The sequence below is a fragment of the Protomyctophum parallelum genome (genome assembly GCF_964188405.1).
Source record: "Protomyctophum parallelum genome assembly, chromosome: 12".
In the NCBI taxonomy this organism is placed as follows: Eukaryota; Metazoa; Chordata; class Actinopteri; order Myctophiformes; family Myctophidae; genus Protomyctophum; species Protomyctophum parallelum.
The window spans coordinates 7,751,891-7,770,322 of NC_139712.1; the positions used below are offsets into that span (position 1 = coordinate 7,751,891).

General features: G+C 42.7%; 1 protein-coding gene and 1 long non-coding RNA gene across 2 annotated transcripts in view; both read left to right on the forward strand.

Moving 5' to 3' along the window:
- LOC310868101 (uncharacterized protein) overlaps window positions 1-10,578 on the forward strand; it is a gene marked incomplete at its 3' end in the record, with an annotated part of 54,943 nt that extends 44,365 nt beyond the window's left edge. The window contains exons 2-4 of the mRNA XM_083778365.1: window positions 259-501; window positions 9,139-9,270; window positions 10,568-10,578. Of these exons, the coding sequence (XP_083634491.1) occupies window positions 259-501; window positions 9,139-9,270; window positions 10,568-10,578 (386 nt within the window). The remainder of the gene's footprint in view (window positions 1-258; window positions 502-9,138; window positions 9,271-10,567) is intronic.
- Window positions 10,579-10,723: 145 nt separating this feature from the next.
- Window positions 10,724-18,197, forward strand: LOC310868266. Its single transcript, XR_014570069.1, has 3 exons — window positions 10,724-10,805; window positions 13,308-13,463; window positions 17,328-18,197. It is a non-coding gene; the product is annotated as an uncharacterized lncRNA (long non-coding RNA).
- Window positions 18,198-18,432: the final 235 nt, after the last annotated feature.

Sequence of the window (18,432 nt, forward strand, 5' to 3'; positions counted from 1 at the left end):
GTGAGCTTGTAGATCGGCTATTTCAGGCACAGATCTAGGTTCGGTGTAGACTCAGAGAGTAAATGATAGAATAGTCAGTAGGTTAAAAATAATATTAAAATATGTGTCAATGATTCAATTTGTGATACGATTCGAATCAAGATATTAGGTTCACGGTACGATTTGGCAAGATCTTTTTTTTAAACCATTCATTTCCAGACAAATGACCGACCGAACCATATTGTTTTGACTATTCTCTCCTTCTGTCTGTGTGTAAAGAGGTTTCAACTGAATATGAGAAGTGGATATCCAGTCTGGTCCAGGAGGAACCACAACCTCCACAACATCAGAGGAGATCCATTCTGGTCCAGGAGGAACCACAACCTCCACAACACCAGAGGAGATCCAGTCTTGTCCAGGAGGAACCACAACCTCCACACATTAAAGAAGAACAGGAGGAGGAGGCTGATGTGTCATCATTGACATTACTACACTGGGAGACGAGCTGTGACACTCTCTCAGGTAAATCAAACTATCGCCGCCACGCCTGTATTCTCAATGGCGAGCTCTTTTAGTTTGAAAGCCGGTTTGGATGTACAAATCAGGAAGTACAAATCTGCTGTGTAAATATCCCACGATTGCCATCTAATCCACCCAAAGCGTTTAGAGAAAATCAAAATCAAGCTTGTTTTTGGTCTAAAAAGAAGAATCTGAGATATTGGCGTTCTAAGATGCTGTGTCCTCAGACAGCATAACACCAGATATTAGCGTTCTAAGATGCTGCATTCTCATAGACAGCATAACACCATTGTTTTTTTTCATTCCATTTTGAAAATAACTTCCTACTTCCGGATCGTCTCTCGTCTGTACATCTCAAACTACAAATCTCAAACATTAAGGCTTGTCCGCTTGTCCGGGACAAGTAATAAATCTTTCCAGACTTTTTTTCCATTTTTGTCCATTGGACAAGTGACTCTTGGTTTAACCTTTTCTGTGATGCTCCTAGCAGCCAACAATATGTGACCGGGGACAGTAGTTTGACAGGGCTGCCATATTTCAGAAAATGTCAAGAGTGAGACTCTAGTGTCTTAATGTGTTCGACGCCGTCCGAAGGGCGGCGGCGATTTGGCCCGTTTTAACGTTGATATTTAACCTTAACACTGATGTCTTCACCTCCATGCCAGCTGCTCTCCCTGCACTGACAGCCTCCTCATGCTTAAAGTAGAAATGAAAAAGATATCTATCTATCTATGCTCCTCAGACCCAGCCAGCCAGCCAGCAAGCCACACACATAGTAGGCTACTCAGACCCAGCCAGCCAGCCAGCCAGCCACACACATAGTGCTCAGACCCAGCCAGCCAGCAAGCCACACACATAGTGCTCAGACCCAGCCAGCCACACAAATAGCTCCGTAAGGGAGTGGTTGCACCACTCAAAAAATCTTCAAAAAACTGAAGAGGCTACTGGAGATTGGAGAACCTGATTTGGACATGATCTGATGCAGGACAATGTCACTATGACAGAAAGAGAAGATGGGTCTGGCCACATTCATTCACCCCATAATCTCAGTGGAAATTGGGGAATATGTCAGAAAACTGGAATGTGGGAAAAATCCTTATTTTTACATTTTCTTAGTTCAAACACATCTGTGGGCTCTCTCTCTCTATGAACAGAAACAAGTCGCGATGCGGCCCCTCCCCCTTCACACACACACACACACACACACACACACACACGACTTTGTCCCTATAATGTGCACGGGCTATGGCACCGTTCCACTTCCTCATATCACGCAAGAGACGCCACACACCAGTATAGAAGAGAGATAGTCACAGGTCACTTACTCACTTGTTGTAACTTAATTGTGGGGGCTATATTGTCTTCCATGAAAAATATTTCGAAGCGATGTTAAACTCTGCATGGCTCATTTCCATGCGTCACACAGTCAGGGACCCTGCTGTTTACCCTCCTGCATATATCAGCGCTGCATGCAGATCGGCTATTTTACCGTTTGTGAGGAGCGTGCGTTATTACGCGGCGGAGCCGCAGAGAAAATTGTTATTTATCATTATAAATTTATAATGCGTGTGAAATGGCATGTGTGGCGTGGTGCGTGGTAAAGGGTTAAATTGCGTGACTGTCACACTCAAAGGGTGAGACATGGCAGCTCTGAGTTTGATATACAAGGTGGCCATGGTCATTTTTCAGTTCTTTACATATTATGAAACTGCACACTGTAACCTTTCATATGATGTATTGCTCATTGAAATTGGGGGGGAAATGAAGAAGATATGACCATTTGAAACTTGGTGAACCAGAAATGTCAAATTGGAGCATTCCCCCTTCAAAGATTTCAGCAGTGATCTGTGACTTTAGGGGGCGCTGTTTTCCCTTCATTCCTCCCTTTAGTCAACAAGCAGTGTTGCCATGTCTGCTTATTATAATTAGTTGGGCTTGTTTCTAAAGAAAAATAATGCATAGGCCTACTGTACCAATAAGTAGTCTACACAATTAGAGAATGTTGTTATCTTGATAGTTTGCCTGTTATCTCTCCTTTTTTAAATAGGCTACTGTATTTATTTGGCATTTTGTAGTATGAAAAAAGGGCAAGAAACAGTGGCAGATAAATTAGGCTTATGTAAATGGTCCAGATGAGTACAAATAAGATAGCTATATTAGCCTGTTATTATTATTATTTGTCTGCAGAACCCCCATCTGAAAATAATGTATGCCAGGGACAAGATTGGTTTTGTTAAATGCTTGTAGATCGGCTATCTTCGCTTATTTTGGGCTTGTTTTCATATATGGGTTGCTTGTTACTCTCGCAGAACCTGGCAACCCCGCAACGATAGCCGTTATAGCTACATTTAGCATTATATTGATATCAATCGTCAATCCTGTAGCTAAAACAAGTACATTATCGCGCTATATTACATATCGATGCAATCTGCATTATTATGACCTTAATTTTCACGGAGGGTACATTCCAAAGCAACTAATAATAACCACGTTATGGTGACATAATGTTACAATGTTTATTGTACAATGGTACAATTCATTCGAGTCTTCTTCTGCTGAAAATAGGAAGCCATGTTCCATTGTTTTGATGAACAGTGCCCCTAGCTAAAACATTAGCATAAATTAGCTTTAGGAGGACTGAAAATAAACACACTTTTTACTAAATACGACTGTTAATACTTCTTTCTCTGCTATTTCTGTTAGCCAGTTAGTAACGATTGTGTACAAAAAGGCGAATTTTAGCGAAATGTGCATACTTTAAGAGGAAAGCTCTATTTTCTGGTTAGCATTTGTTAGCATTGGTTAATCCAATGGTTAAAACATTACACATAGTGACATGTTTAAAGGTATATTCAGTGATTTCACTCAAAAAACCTTAGGTTTCGTTTTTGGCTGTGGGACCCAGCCTTTCGTCCAATCAGGATAGAGAGTCAAAAACGAAACCTAAGGTTTTTTGACCCCCAGGGGTTAACTGGGGACAGGGAGGAACTCCTTATATGGTCAGCACACTCTATAGTAGGGAGGATTATCACAACAAAACAAAAAAATAAGTGATATTTGAATTAAGTGAAATCACTGAATATACCTTTAAGCAATAAAAAAAAAACACCAAAAAAATAAATACATTGTATTTTGGTCAATTGTAAAATATAAACAACGCCGACTAATGGTTGAAAATACTGGCACTGGTCACCAGGCCTACCAACTCTCACGCATTCAGCGTGAGACTCACGCATGAGACGTCTTTCACACGCACTCACGCCACACCCACCATTTCTCACGCACTCACAATATGCACGCCGAGGGGGGCATATAATGTGCCAAAAAAGCCAAGCCGGCTCTCATAATAACAGTTTTCTCCGCGGCTCCGCGCGCCGATGTGTGCGTCCTCACAAACGGCAGAGTAGCCGTTCTGCATGAGATAATGCATTATGCTGTTATATGCAGTAGTGTAACCTCCAACTCGTGAGCAGGGTCCCTGACTGTGACACATGGAAATGAGCCATGCAGAGTTTAACATCGCTTCGAAATATTTTTCATGGAAGACAATATAGCCTCCACAACAAGTGACTATCTCTCTTCTATATATATTTGGTGTGTGGCGTCTCTTGCGCGAGATGAGGAACGGTGCCAGACGCACATTATAATAATATTATAATGTGCGTCTGGCACCGTTTTTGTCTGTGGTGTGTGTGTGTGTGTGTGTGTGTGTGTGTGTGTGTGTGAAGGGGGAGGGGCCGCATCGCGACTCATTAGTTCTGTTCAGAGAGAGAGAGAGAGAGAGACCACAACTGACTGACTGACTGACTGACTGACTGACTGACTGACTGACTGACAGACAGAGAATGTTCCACTGAGGTGGGTGATTAATTTGTGATGTAGTCTGTTTTATCACATCAGAATATGTTTTTATGTAAACCAATATGGATATTTAATAGAAGACATAGGCACACATGGAGAAGGTGCACCATATGACCAATAGGAGACTGACCATCTCTTCACCTGGTGCACTCATTTTGTTAAATGCTATTATTCAAAATGTGGGTTATTATTCAGCATAATATGCAGATATCATTTTCTTTTGCGGTTTAAACAAAAACAATATATCCACAAATATGTTGATGTGGCATGTACAAATATATGTTTATATAGGCCTATTTTTGGATTTTTTTGAGTGGTGCAACCACTCCCTTTCGGAGCTATGTGTGTGGCTGGCTGGCTGGCTGGGTCTGAGCATGAAAACAGCACACCGGAACCGGCCCGGCCCCCCGGGCGCGTGTGTTCATGGGGGTCTGGATGTTCTGGGGAGACCCCCGGGGACCCCCACACAGCGTTGCATCACTCACTTTTTTTTCTAGGGTTGGATGTCTGTATTCCTCTAAATCAATGTTAAAAAAGGCCAAATCAACATTGCGTTGCGCGCATTAAAACACTAAAGTCTCACTCTTGGCTTTTTCTGAAAGTTGGCAGCCCTGCTGGTCACATATTGTCTGGCATTATTGTCTGGCTTTCCTAATCACCTTTCCAATATTGGTAATAGCCCTAGAATGTCTGATCTTACATAGATTTAATTTATTCCAAATACACAGCAATAGAGGTATCCAGACTGACCATCTGCATTTAAACTTGTAGCCATGCTTTTGTCCTACTGTGTTTGTACCCACCCAGTAATTAATTACTAAGATTTGGAAACAGATATTGTGCTCTAGTTTCATATCCATTTGAAAGTTCTGGCATAAAACGTGTTTTAAGTAAAATATCGCCACTTTTACACGAGGAAAACCTGGACTGTAAATATGAACTTCCTTTGGGAACAGTTGGGAAGCACAAACGTATGTGGCACACAATTGACAGGTGGTAATTGATCCCACCACCTTTTTTTATGTGGCCCATACATTTGTGCTTCCTAAAGGAAGTTTTGATATGTTCAGTCCTGACTCCTGCGCTCATTCCCCTTGCTTGAGAGAATGTCATCCGTGTGCAGCTCGTGGAATTGTAGAGATATTTGACTAAATATAAGTTTTATGCCAGAACTTTCAAATGAATATGAAACTAGTCTCCAAACGACTCCAAGCCTTAGGAATTAATTATTGGGTGAGTGCACACGCAGTGCTATAAGTTTAAATGCCGACAAGGTCAGTCTGCTAACCGTGCGTGGAAATAAACAATATATGCCTGTGTATTTGGAGTTAGATCACAGACATTCTAGGGCTATTAACTTGTACACTGAGAGTATTTAACTAATATTCAAACATGTATTCACCAAAACCAACTTAGAGTTAGTTAATTTAAAATGTATTTGCTCCGGACAAGTGACTTTTGTGCCCGGATAAGTCAATGGGAAATGTACTTGTCCACAGGACAAGTGCCTCAAAAAGTTAATGTCAAGCCCTACAAGCAATGCAAATGTATATTGTAAACGAGTAGGATATTTACTCTGTCCACTGTAATGTTAATGTGATTGTCAAGTTAACTTATAGCTCCATGTCTTCATGAACCAAGCATTGAAATCTTACCAACTAAACCTTTGTCATTAAGTCTTACAATGACCATTCAGATAATGCATGACATTGGAAATTGTTTTCCTGTCTTGTTCATACACTGCAAATTTTGCCTCAAACCCACTTTAACATAATGAGTGCTGCCTGCTGGACGGAAGTCGTATGGCACTTGGATGCCGGCAGGGGCGGTATTGCAGTCGCTGTACCGCACTGTTGTGACGAAAAAGAGAGTTGAGCCAGAAGGCTCTGTCTACCGAGCAATCTTCGTTCCTACTCTCACCTATGGTCATGAAGTGTGGGTCATGACCAAAAGAATATATGGTCGTGAATACAAGCGGCCAAAAAGAGTTTTCTTTGACAGGTGGCTGGCATCTTCCTTATCTATCCTTCCTTATCTATCCTTGTTGATTTTGATGATGCTATGTAGGCCTATCAATACATATTTATAGCAAACAACAAAAGGTAACCAACCAACCAACACAACATGAGGGTTCCAGTTCCACTGCTCCAGTGAATGTTGTATACTGTGCAGATAGGCTGAGATAGCTCATAGCTGCTCTTATTGGTGGTGGTGGCAATACTCATTTGAGTCTGGATTTATAAACAAAGTAAGACCAAAACCAGAATTAATATTTGATTATCAAACACACATGCGCAAAGTCTCTTTCAGTATCTGTCTGTCTCTCTCTCGCTCAAAAGTAGCTAGGCTACGCACACTGTCGCACACGCACACACACACGAACGCAGCCTCTTTCAGTGTCTGTATGTCTGTATCTCTATTTGCATACACGGCGCACACGTCTCTCACACGCGCGCACACACACACACACACACACACACACACACACACACACACACACACACACACACACACACACACACAAACTGCTACTCAACAACTTACTTTGACTGTTCTTTGTGCTGGATTGGAGCAGCTGAAGGAAATAAGGAGGAATATATCCATTTGAAACGCGATATGGGCGCCGACATGACACATGAGACAGTAAACAAACTTGCGCATCACCACGTGTAGTACACATACACACACACACACACACGCACACATTCCTCCTCCTCCCCCTTCTCTCCCGCAAGGCAAGCATGACAGTTCTTCTAATTCTCCCCCGATCGAGACTACATGAAAAATAACGGAAGAGTAACGGAATAACGCACCATGTAGTAACGGTAACAAGTTACTGAATTTTAAAAAAAATAACGCGTTACAGCAACCGTTACTGCCGAAAGTAACGGCGTTACTGTAACGCGTTATTTACGTTACATTACGTCCCAACACTGCACACGAGAGACTCGGATTAGAACCGCTGCTCCTTCGCCTGGAAAGGAGTCAGCTGAGGTGGTTCGGGCATCTGGTTAGGATGCCTCTCAGGCGCCTCCCTAGGGAGGTCTTCGATGCACGTCCCACTGGGAGCATACCCTGGGGAAGACCAAGGCGCAGTTGGAGAAAATACATCGACTCACTGGCCTTGGAACGTCTCGGAATCCCCCAGGAGGAAGTCACTAATGTTGCTCTCTGGAGAGGGAAGTCTGGAGCACTCTGGTGGAGCTGTTGCCCCCACGACCCGACTACGGATAAGCGGTTGAAGATGGATGGAAGGACTTGGGTGCCGGTGATTGCGAACGCAGTGAGCCACTTACTATGACAGCAAGGGCTAAATGTCTGTGTGTGTGTGTGTCACGCTGTGTCACGCTGTTACACCACCCGCCCGCCACCAGAGGGCGCAGCTGTAGCACACACACACACCACACACACACACACACACACACACACACACGAGCTGCGTTCGCTTCACGCGTTTGCGCGTCTTACTTGTTTCAGGCTATTCCACTATGACTCACGCCCGCTTTTGGCATCCATCTTGGATACTAAAGTATTAGCGTTTATTACCAAGCTAAAATAAGGCCAATCCTTGCTCTAGAAAATGACAATGTTCCAATCCTGAGTTTGACTCAGACAAACATGACATCAGTTTTGGTATTCCACAGGGCTCGATTCTTGGCCCTCTGCTTTTCTCCTTGTACGGAGTCAATTTTCATTCCTATGCTGATGATACCCAACTATATCTTTCTGTGGCTCCAGATGATCCCTGTGCTTTAGACCCGCTGTTGACCTGCCTGTCTAGCATCAAATGTTGGATGAGTGAGAACTTTCTCAAGCTAAATGAGGATAAGACTTGGCAACCTAACTGTAGAAACTAACAGTACAGTAAAGAACCTGGGGGTTATTATTGATTCTGAATTGAACTTTAATTCACACATTAATCATGTCACCAAGATTGCCTTTTTTCACCTTAGAAATATTGCACGAATCAGCCTATTTGTCCTTGGACGATGCAAAAACGCTAATCCACGCCTTTGTTTTTTCTCGGCTTGATTACTGCAATGCACTTTTTTCAGGACTGCCTAAGAAAACAACTGACAGATTACAACTTGTCCAAAATGCAGCAGCCAGAGTTTTAACTAGAACTAAGATGAGAGAACATATTACTCCAGTTTTGGCATCACTGCACTGGCTTCCGGTTGTTTTTAGGATTGATTTTAAAATTATTTTACTTGTCTATAAAGCTCTCAATGGTCTCGCACCTTCCTACCTACATGACTGCCTGCCTAAATATGTCCCAAACCGCCCCCTAAGGTCTTCCACCGCCGGCCTGCTCGCTTTGCCCAAAAAAATGGCAACTAAAAATACGGGGAAGCAGCTTTTTGCTTCTACGGGCCGTCGGCATGGAACAAGCTCCCACTGTACCTTCGTCAGGCAGCCTCTATAGACATTTTTAAAGCTCAGCTCAAGACCCACTTCTACAACATTGCCTTTAATTGATCTTTTATTTTTAATTTTTCATGTCCTCACTGTACTGCATTACTGCTTGTTTTTTAATGTCGTTGCCTTGCTTTTCTTTTATTCTCCATTGTTCTGTAAAGCACTTTGAGCTGCATTTAAGGTGTCATGAAAGGTGCTATACAAATAAAGTTTTATTATTATTATTATTAATCCCAATGACCGGATAATCATAAATGACCTCTGAACATTGGAGAATAGTTGAAAACCACGCACTAGTAGTAATTCATGAATCCCATAATCTCAAGATTCTTATTAAAGTCCTGATTAACTTTATTTCAGACCAGTGTATGGAGTCCAGACTGCAGGTGAAAATGAACTCTCCAGACTCGGCCAGGGACATTTCTATTAAACGGGATGAACCTGAAGACATTTCTATTAACCTGGAGGAAGCTGAAGACCACCTACACTTAAGTAAGTTTCATGTGGTCTTACTCTCTTTAATATTTTCTGTTGGGCTGCTACAATGTCTGCGGTCCAAGGACCTCCAATATTTATAAGCAACTAGCTAGCCATGAGGGAGTATTAATTGAATTCACCCTTTGTCAGCCTTCTGATTGGTCCCTGACTGACTAACCAGCAGGCTCTTAATGCCTTGTTCCGCCCTGGTTCCGCCTCGTTTATGTTGAATTTGCTAAAACATCTTTTTTGGAAAAAACTAAAAACAAACATGATATGCCCAGCCACCATGCTGCACCTGTGATGTTCCTTTTTAATGACACCAAGTTTAAAATAATAATGAAGTGAACAGAATATCAATACAAAGCAACTGAAAAACATGTTATTTCAATGGTAGTGGATGAAGAGAGAGGACTTTTGTCCAACCACGAAACGGCAACCAATGAGTACAAAGAGGGGCACAGCCACGGGCGGGACTTGACAAAGGGTGAATTGTATTCAGCCAAATTAAATGCAGGGCGGGGACCCATCCTGAACCAACTTGCTCATCCCTACTTGTGAATATCAGTTTTGGTGATACAATTTGCAATCTTATGTTCAGCAAGATTCTGCCCTAAAATATCAATTTCATTATCTTCTGTAAGGTTAACATAATATTGCCTTTACCTTCTGCCAATATTTGTTATATTCTCTAGGGCTCAAGTCATTATTCAATTCCTTCATTTCAGACCAGTGTGTGGAGTCCAGACTGCAGGTGAAGATGAACTCTCCAGACTCAGCCAAGGATAATTCTATTAAACAGGAGGAACCTGAAGACATCTCTATTAAACAGGAGGAACCTGAAGACATCTCTATTAAACAGGAGGAACCTGAAGACATCTCTATTAAACAGGAGGAACCTGAAGACATCTCTCTTAATCAGGAGGAACCTGAAGACAGCTCTCTAAAACAGGAGGAACCTGAAGACATCTCTCTTAAACAGGAGGAACCTGAAGACATCTCTATTAAACAGGAGGAACCTGAAGACATCTCTCTTAATCAGGAGGAACCTGAAGACAGCTCTCTAAAACAGGAGGAACCTGAAGACATCTCTCTTAAACAGGAGGAACCTGAAGACATCTCTCTTAAACAGGAAGAACCTGAAGACATCTCTCTTAAACAGGAGGAACCTGAAGACAGCTCTCTTAAACAGGAGGAACCTGAAGACATCTCTCTTAAACAGGAAGAACCTGAAGACATCTCTCTTAATCAGGAGGAACCGGAAGACAGCTCTCTTAAACAGGAGGAACCTGAAGACATCTCTATTAAACAGGAGGAACCTGAAGACATCTCTCTTAAACAGGAAGAACCTGAAGACATCTCTCTTAAACAGGAGGAACCTGAAGACAGCTCTCTTAAACAGGAGGAACCTGAAGACATCTCTCTTAAACAGGAAGAACCTGAAGACATCTCTCTTAATCAGGAGGAACCGGAAGACAGCTCTCTTAAACAGGAGGAACCTGAAGACATCTCTATTAAACAGGAGGAACCTGAAGACCACCCAAACCGTAGTATGTATTTTCACTATACGATAATCTTGGCAAAACACATGTCAATGATAATATCTGGATAATATAGGAACAGGAAACAAGTCCCCAGGAATTTCTGTGTAATAATTTTGGCCTAAATGTTTTACTGTACCTTACCCTAATCCAAACCTTGATGCTGAGCGGGGAGACATTGCATCCTACTTTTATTGACCGGTTTCCCCGCCGTTAGGGAAAGGTTTTCAAACATGGCCGAACAGACAAAGTTCGCCAAACGGACACCGGCGTCTGTTCAGCCACCCAGCGCCATATGATTCCCCCACCCGGCCCCCCAGTCGCGCCGGGCCAGCTCGCAGCATCTCTCACACGGGCCCCCTATTTTTGGGGCCCGGGTGGAACCACTTTCTGACTGACCTCTGGTGACCTTGAGGAGTCATTGACCTCAGAATTGCATTTTTGCACGTTTTGCTCCATTATTCTCCACTATAATAATTGATTATGTTTGTTAAATGGAAGTTTTGTTCTAATGCATGACAACTTAACACATACAATGCTGGAAACGTACTAATACGCTTTATTAATCTCGAACGCCGTATGCGCAGGACGTACTAATACGTTTTATGGGGTTTTTTATGATTAATGTGCTTCATATTTATACACGCCCGGACAACATAGAAAGTAACACCGATCGGCTCTACAAAGGTCCGGTATGTGATCCGGGAGTTAAAAGCCCCCCCCCCTCCTGAAAAGAGGTCTGGTCTATGCGGGCATGCCGTATCCATTACGACGTACTGGAGGCGGCCTGCACGGCATAGACCAACGCAGATGTCAGGGGATCTAAAATGGAGGTACCCATGCTCTAGTGTGTGTGAATACACTCGATTCCCCTCCCCTCCTGTTTCTACATGGTTTCTCCCGAGGCAGCAATGTAGGGGGAGTCTCTTCGTCTCAGATCGCATTGCAGTTTCAGTCCCTCCCCCCACTCACTCATCCACTGTGCCTCCAACGGCAACTGCCTTGCACCGCCGCCTCGTCCTCTCATTCTCGGAAAAAGATAGCCCTCTGCCCGTATATAAACCAAGAATAATCTGCAACGGTCGATCGCCATTTCATAACGTTTTCAACACGCACATGGACAGGTATACGCGAAACGAATGACGTATTCTCGAAGGACCGCCATAGGAGAAGCAGTATAGGAGATAGATATGATCAACTGTCTTTTTTTCGCCGTCGCGTCTTCACCACCCATGTTTGGACAAAGAAGCACGTATACTAGGAGAGATCACAGCCGTGGAACCCCCCCAGGCCCCACTGCGCGTTGTGATCGCTTTGCATCTCTCTCATTCTCGGAAAAAATATATAACGGCAGATATAACGCCTCCAACGGCAACTGCCTTGCACCTCGTCCTCTCATTCTCGAAAAAAGATAGCCCTCTGCCCGTATATAAACCAAGAATAATCTGCAACGGTTGCCATTTCATAACGATACGCGAAACGAATGACGTATTATAGAGGGACCGCCATAGGAGAAGCACGTATGAGAGAGATGATCAACTGGCCGCTTTATATGTCTTCACCAGCCATGTTTGGGCAAAGAAGCCCGTATAGAAGAGATCACAACCGGGCTTAGCGATTCTCTCGACACCGTGGATCACCATCATCGCCATTAGCCATAGCGCCTTCGCCAGCCAATGCAGCCAACACTATCCGTACTCCGTAGTGTGATTGTAACCGACTTTTTATTCATTATAATTGCAGTGATAAGACCGCAATGAAGGCGTCTGGGACGTAATCGACCCGTTTGTAATGTATAACGAATACACATGGCTCATCCTAAACTGCGGAAGCCATCGAGTTGTCTGTCATTTTGTCGAAATCACAGCCGGGATTAGCGTCTCTCTCGAGTGGATGAAGCTCTTTTCCATCGCTTATCGCTCCTGTGGTTCTTTGCCCTAACATGTCCAGACATGTCAACCACTAACGCGTCTCACCGTTATACTATCGTTCTGAAACGATCGGTGGAAGGTAGCCTACATGTCGCTATAGGCCTTATTTTGTGAATATTTAGTTGTCAGGTCCATACCTTGTCTAAAATACTCTTTTTCAGAGAGGATTTCAGAGAATGCATGGACCTGAAGAACTATTATTCACAAAATAAGGCCTATAGCGACATGTACATACTATATACCGTATGAAACAGAAGACTCTGCTTTCATAAGAAAAAAACTAATACTGTAATAATAATAAAAATCACACCCCTGTGATTTGCATTGCATTGCACTGCTCACTTCACAGGGGTGTGATTTTTATTATTATATTATGCATTAGGCCACAGACCCGCATTTGATACCATTATCTGGGAGTACACTATCATCAGTTTGAATGGTGATTAATCATGATTAATGATTTTGAAGCTGTGATTAATCTGATTACAAATTGTAATCATTTCACAGCCCTACTTATTTTATATTGTCTTGAATAATAACACCCGTTACTGAATGATAGCCTACAATCTGTTTATACCAGTGATTTCCACAGAGCACCACAGGGAGAGGTCTACCGTATCTGGAGAGATGGCCTCCAAAAGACACTCAACGTTTTCAGAGGAACAGCCAGAGACGGACGAGGGACGTGGACCGTTTGATGCAATGATGCAACCTGTTGTAAAGTTGTACCTTATAGGTATGTGCTGTTTTAAGGGATATTTCACTTTCAACATGAATGTTTATTGTCTACTCAGGCTTTTGTGAACACATCGGGAGCAGTTTTTAACACCCCCATCGCCCAGGACAAAGTTCTTTGTCCTTTCTATTAGTAATGGCCGACGCCCAGGACGAAGTTTGATCCAAAAGACGAAGTTTATGCCTGTTGTGCAATGTTTAGACTAGTCATTGGTTAGACCAGTCATTAGTCCTACGACTACAACCTATCTCAAACCCTCACCCTAAACCTAACCTCCCACGGGGCAGCACACCTAAACCTAACCTTAACCAATGTCTAACCAATGACTAGTCTAAACTAAGTATGCACCCCCAGTGTGACGTCTCTCTCTCTCTCTCGGTCCTCCTATCACCGTTTACACACTGAACAACAGAGTATCACACACACAAAACCTCTCTCTCTAAGTGTCTCTTTTACTGGGGAAAAAGCCATGTTTTCCAATAGACAGCTCCTCCTCCTCCGCTCCCCGCACCTGACAGTCGTCATTGACATTGTCATCGTCATCGTAAATCTCTGTTCACACATAGCAGGAGCATATATCCAATCGACAGTGGTAAATATGTATACGAATATAAGGAAAGATCACAATAAGTCACTGAATACAAAAAAAAACAACAACAGCCCGACATTCCATGACACCCCTTAGCCAATACATTGTGTGTCGACTTCCCAGAAACCCTGAGAAGTTTGTTTTGGGGTTTTTCCTCCTATCCGACTAGGACAAATAAAGAGGATAGAGCACAGAGGTGCGGACCGGTCTCCTGCGTGAGGTTTGCACATGTGCAGTGTAAACGGGAACTACGATGATGGAGTGTTCCGGCAGAGGTGCTAGAGCTGCATGAGAGTTGCTGACCCTGAACTGAAATAATAAAAAGGATATAAAAAAAGAGAATAGTACAAAGTAGATTTTGTATTTATTTAAAAAAAAGTATATCAATTTCAACTGTGGAAAAAAGGACATAAAGATAAAGGACAAGTACATTTACTAAATGTTAATGTTTTTGTATGTTTGCTTTGGTGGATTTCCCATGTTCTTTAATGTCAAATGTCCATGTCAAACTTTTCTTTTTGTGAAATGACAAAGGACATGGATACTGTTCATTCAAGTGCAGTGGATGATATAAAACATTTGAAAAGGGAAGGGTGACTGCTGTTCAATTCTCAACTGTTCTGGATCTCATTATTTACATAACAAGTTATGAGCTTTCTATCTAGAACCTCTGCTGGAACACTCCATCATCGCAGTTCCTGTTTACACTGAGCATGTGCAAACCTCCCGCAGGAGACCGGGCCGCACCTCCGTGCTCTATCCTCTTTATTTGTCCTAGCTATCCGAGAGTGTCCGAGGCAAACCTTGTAACTCTTAAAAGTTTTCAAAAACGGCAAATGAAACGATTACAACACAACTCGTGTAACTCATGAACGTGTTTGAAAAAAAAAATACATTATTATCCTAGACATTCTTAGGAGTTTGCATCATTCTTCCACAGTAAAATTCTTAACATCCAAGCTCGTATCACAAATGTGGCTGCTAACACTAATCCACCAACTGCTAACACAGCCAATTGTGCCTTGCATGATAGTGTTGATCGCCCTAGGGTAAGTCTGGTATCCTTCTGTACAGTAGATGAAGACAGCCTCCGCAAAACCATAACACAGATGACATCATCCACATGTTCATTGGACACTATTCCCATCCCCTTCCTCAAAGAGGTCTTAGACAGTCATTGGAGATATCCAAAAAAAATGTAAACTGCTCCATAAAATCAGGTGTCTTTCCGGACGCACTGAAAACGGCTGTAGTCAGGCCCCTACTTAAAAAAAAACACAATCTAGATCCCTCTGTGTTAGGAAACTATAATCATCTCTAATCTGCCCTTTCTGGGCAAAATCATAGAAAACTATTATCTTGAATCAGTTGGATGTGTTTCTCCAGAACAACAAAGTGCATAATACATTTCAATCCGGCTTCAGAAATGATCATAGCACTGAAACAGCTCTTGTAAAAGTAGTAAATTATCTTAGGTGGCCACTGACAATAACTATGTATCCGTTCTCCTACTCCTCTTAATACATCGCTTGGAGCACTTTATTGATTTGTCAGGCACAGCCCTGTCTTGGTTTTTGTCATAGTTAACAGAAGCTGCTCTGTTAATTTAACTGACTTTGCTCCAGACAAACACAACATCAGTTCTGGTATTCCTCAGGGCTCAATCCTAGGCCCTTTGCTCTTTTCTCTGTACGTACTACCGTTGGGAGAACTCATTAGCACTCATGTTGTGAACTTCCATTTTTATGCTGATGACACCCAGCTATATCTTTCTGTAGACCCAGACTCTGATCTTGACCCATTATTGACTTGTCTAACCAGCATTAAATGTTGGATGAGCGAGAACTTTCTCATGCTACTGTAAGTCCTCATAACTGGTTGTGCAGAAAAATCAATATAGTAGAATACCAGGTTACCGTGGATAGTCTCGGTAACCTGGTTGTAGAAAGCATGTTCACAGTAAATAACCTCTTATCGATGCTGAGCTGAATTTTAATGTGCACATTAATCAGGCTACCAAGACTGCCTTTTCTCATCTTCGAAGCATGTCACGAATTAGAGCATATATGTCTTTAGAAGATGCCAAAACACTGATCCATGCCTTTGTCTTCTCTCGACTTGACTATTGCAATGCCCTTTTTTCTGGCCTACCAAAGAAAACAACAGGAATGTTGCAACTTGTACAAAATGTGGCAGCTAGACTTTTAACAAAAGTAAGATGAGAGATCAAATTACTCCGGGTTTAACCTCACTGCACTGGCCCCCTGTGGTTTTTAGGATTGATTTTAAAATGAAATTCTGAAGCTCGTAATGGTCTTGCACCTTCTTATCTGTCTGCTTAGATATGTTTCAGTAGCACCGAAGAGCCGACTTTAGGACGGTTTTTGCCAATTTAAGCCAATAACACGACAACAATATTTTATTGTACAATCGTTTTATTTTTATATATAACCTTAACCTAGATAATCAATTTGTAATTTTGCTGATGACTATTCATCTTTTATGCAGATAGATAGATGCTGTTCTATCATAGATAGATGCTGTTCTATCATAGATAGATGTTGTTCTATCATGTGACATTTGGTGCAGGGCAGGCTGCTCAATGGTGAATTAGTATTGTAACATACTAATTCACCTGCGAAATGTGTTACTACTGCCACAGGTCGACGGGTGTGTAGGCTAAAAAGGCTTTAGGAAAAATGAGTTTGCTTAGATGTATTCATGCAGGAGGCCTTTACGTGTGCAATGAGGCTGTGCTCTAGTCTAGTTTTTGTATGTCTATAATGTTGTGTTTCCCAAAAAAGGACATAGTTCCCGATTGGCTGCATGGTCAATCAAGTCCCGACTTATGTCCCAGTAGCTACCCTCGATCAGACCCACTAGGGAAAGACCAGGGCCACACAATCCGTTGAATCCACTCCGGAACTAATCTGCTGGGACTGGGAGGTACAATTCTGGCATGTGGAGGGACTAGGCTCTGTGTGTTGACTCCTGTTCGGGACCCTCCTACGTCTCACCAGGTCCACCAGGTCCACTCCTGCTCTCACTAGGAGTACCGCCAGGACCTGTGCGTTGCACCAGACACTTTATTCAGGAGAATAAAATAAATAATGACTAATATTTACCCGGACAAGTGAGTTCTTGACAAGGGGCTCAAAAGTGTAATGTCGAGCTTTGTGTGTCTATGTGTATGATGTGATGTATGAGGATGTATGATGATAAGAGCACCCCTTCACTTCACATGAGTGTGATTTTTTTTTTGTCTTTATTTCTAGCCGCCCCACACCTCCCTGTGTGTAAAGAGGAGGTTTTCAATGAACAACAGGAGAGGAGCTCCAGTCTGGTCCAGGAGGAACCACAACCTCCACAGATTAAAGAGGAACATGAGGAGCTACTTCAAAGACCAGAGGAGTCTGATGAGTCAACGTTGACATTACTAGCAGTGAAAAGTGAAGATGGTCATGATGATGAAAACAGAGAGACAGAGCCTGTAGCCAGCACTTCAACTCAACACATGAAAACACAAGCTGATGTAGAGGACTGTGGAACATCACAGCCAACTAGTGACGACCAGCTCCTCTCTTCACACTGTTCTGAATCTGACACTGAAGACAGTGAGTGGGAGAACAGTGAAGGTCAGTCAACTGAATATTACACTGAAGACAGTGATGATTGGTTGGAGACCAGTGAAGGTCAGTCAACTTCAAACACACTGAAATCACACAAGACTCAACATGTGGAAGGACAAAGATTGTCTTTGAGCAGCAAGCTGTCCCAGGACCTGAAATCATCAAAACAAACTCCCTCCATGAGGACTCATACAGAGGAAAAGCCCTTTATTTGTGATGTGTGTGGTAAAGGCTGTTCTCAGAGTGGTGATCTAAAAAAACACATGAGGACTCACACAGGAGAAAAGCCCTTTATTTGTGATGTGTGTGGTAAAGGCTGTTCTCAGAGTGGTGCTCTAAAAGCACACATGAGGACTCATACAGGGGAAACTCTGATTACTTGTCATGTGTGTGGTAAAGGTTTTAACTGGAGTAGCAATCTAAAAACACACATGAGAACTCATACAGGAGGAAAAGCCCGTAGACTCATGCCTGCTCATACAGGGGGAAAGCCCTTTACTTGTGATGTGTGTGGTAAAAGCTGGGATAGTAGTAGTTCACTAAAAAAACACATGCATGCTCATACAAGGGAAAAGCCAAAAACACGCATGCACGCTCATACAGGGGAAAAGCTCTTTACTTGTGATGTGTGTGGTAAAGGCTGGGCTAATAGTACTACACTAAAAACACACATGAGGACTCACACAGGGGAAAAGCCCTTTATTTGTGATGTGTGTGGTAAAGGCTGTTCTCAGTATGATGGTCTAAAAAA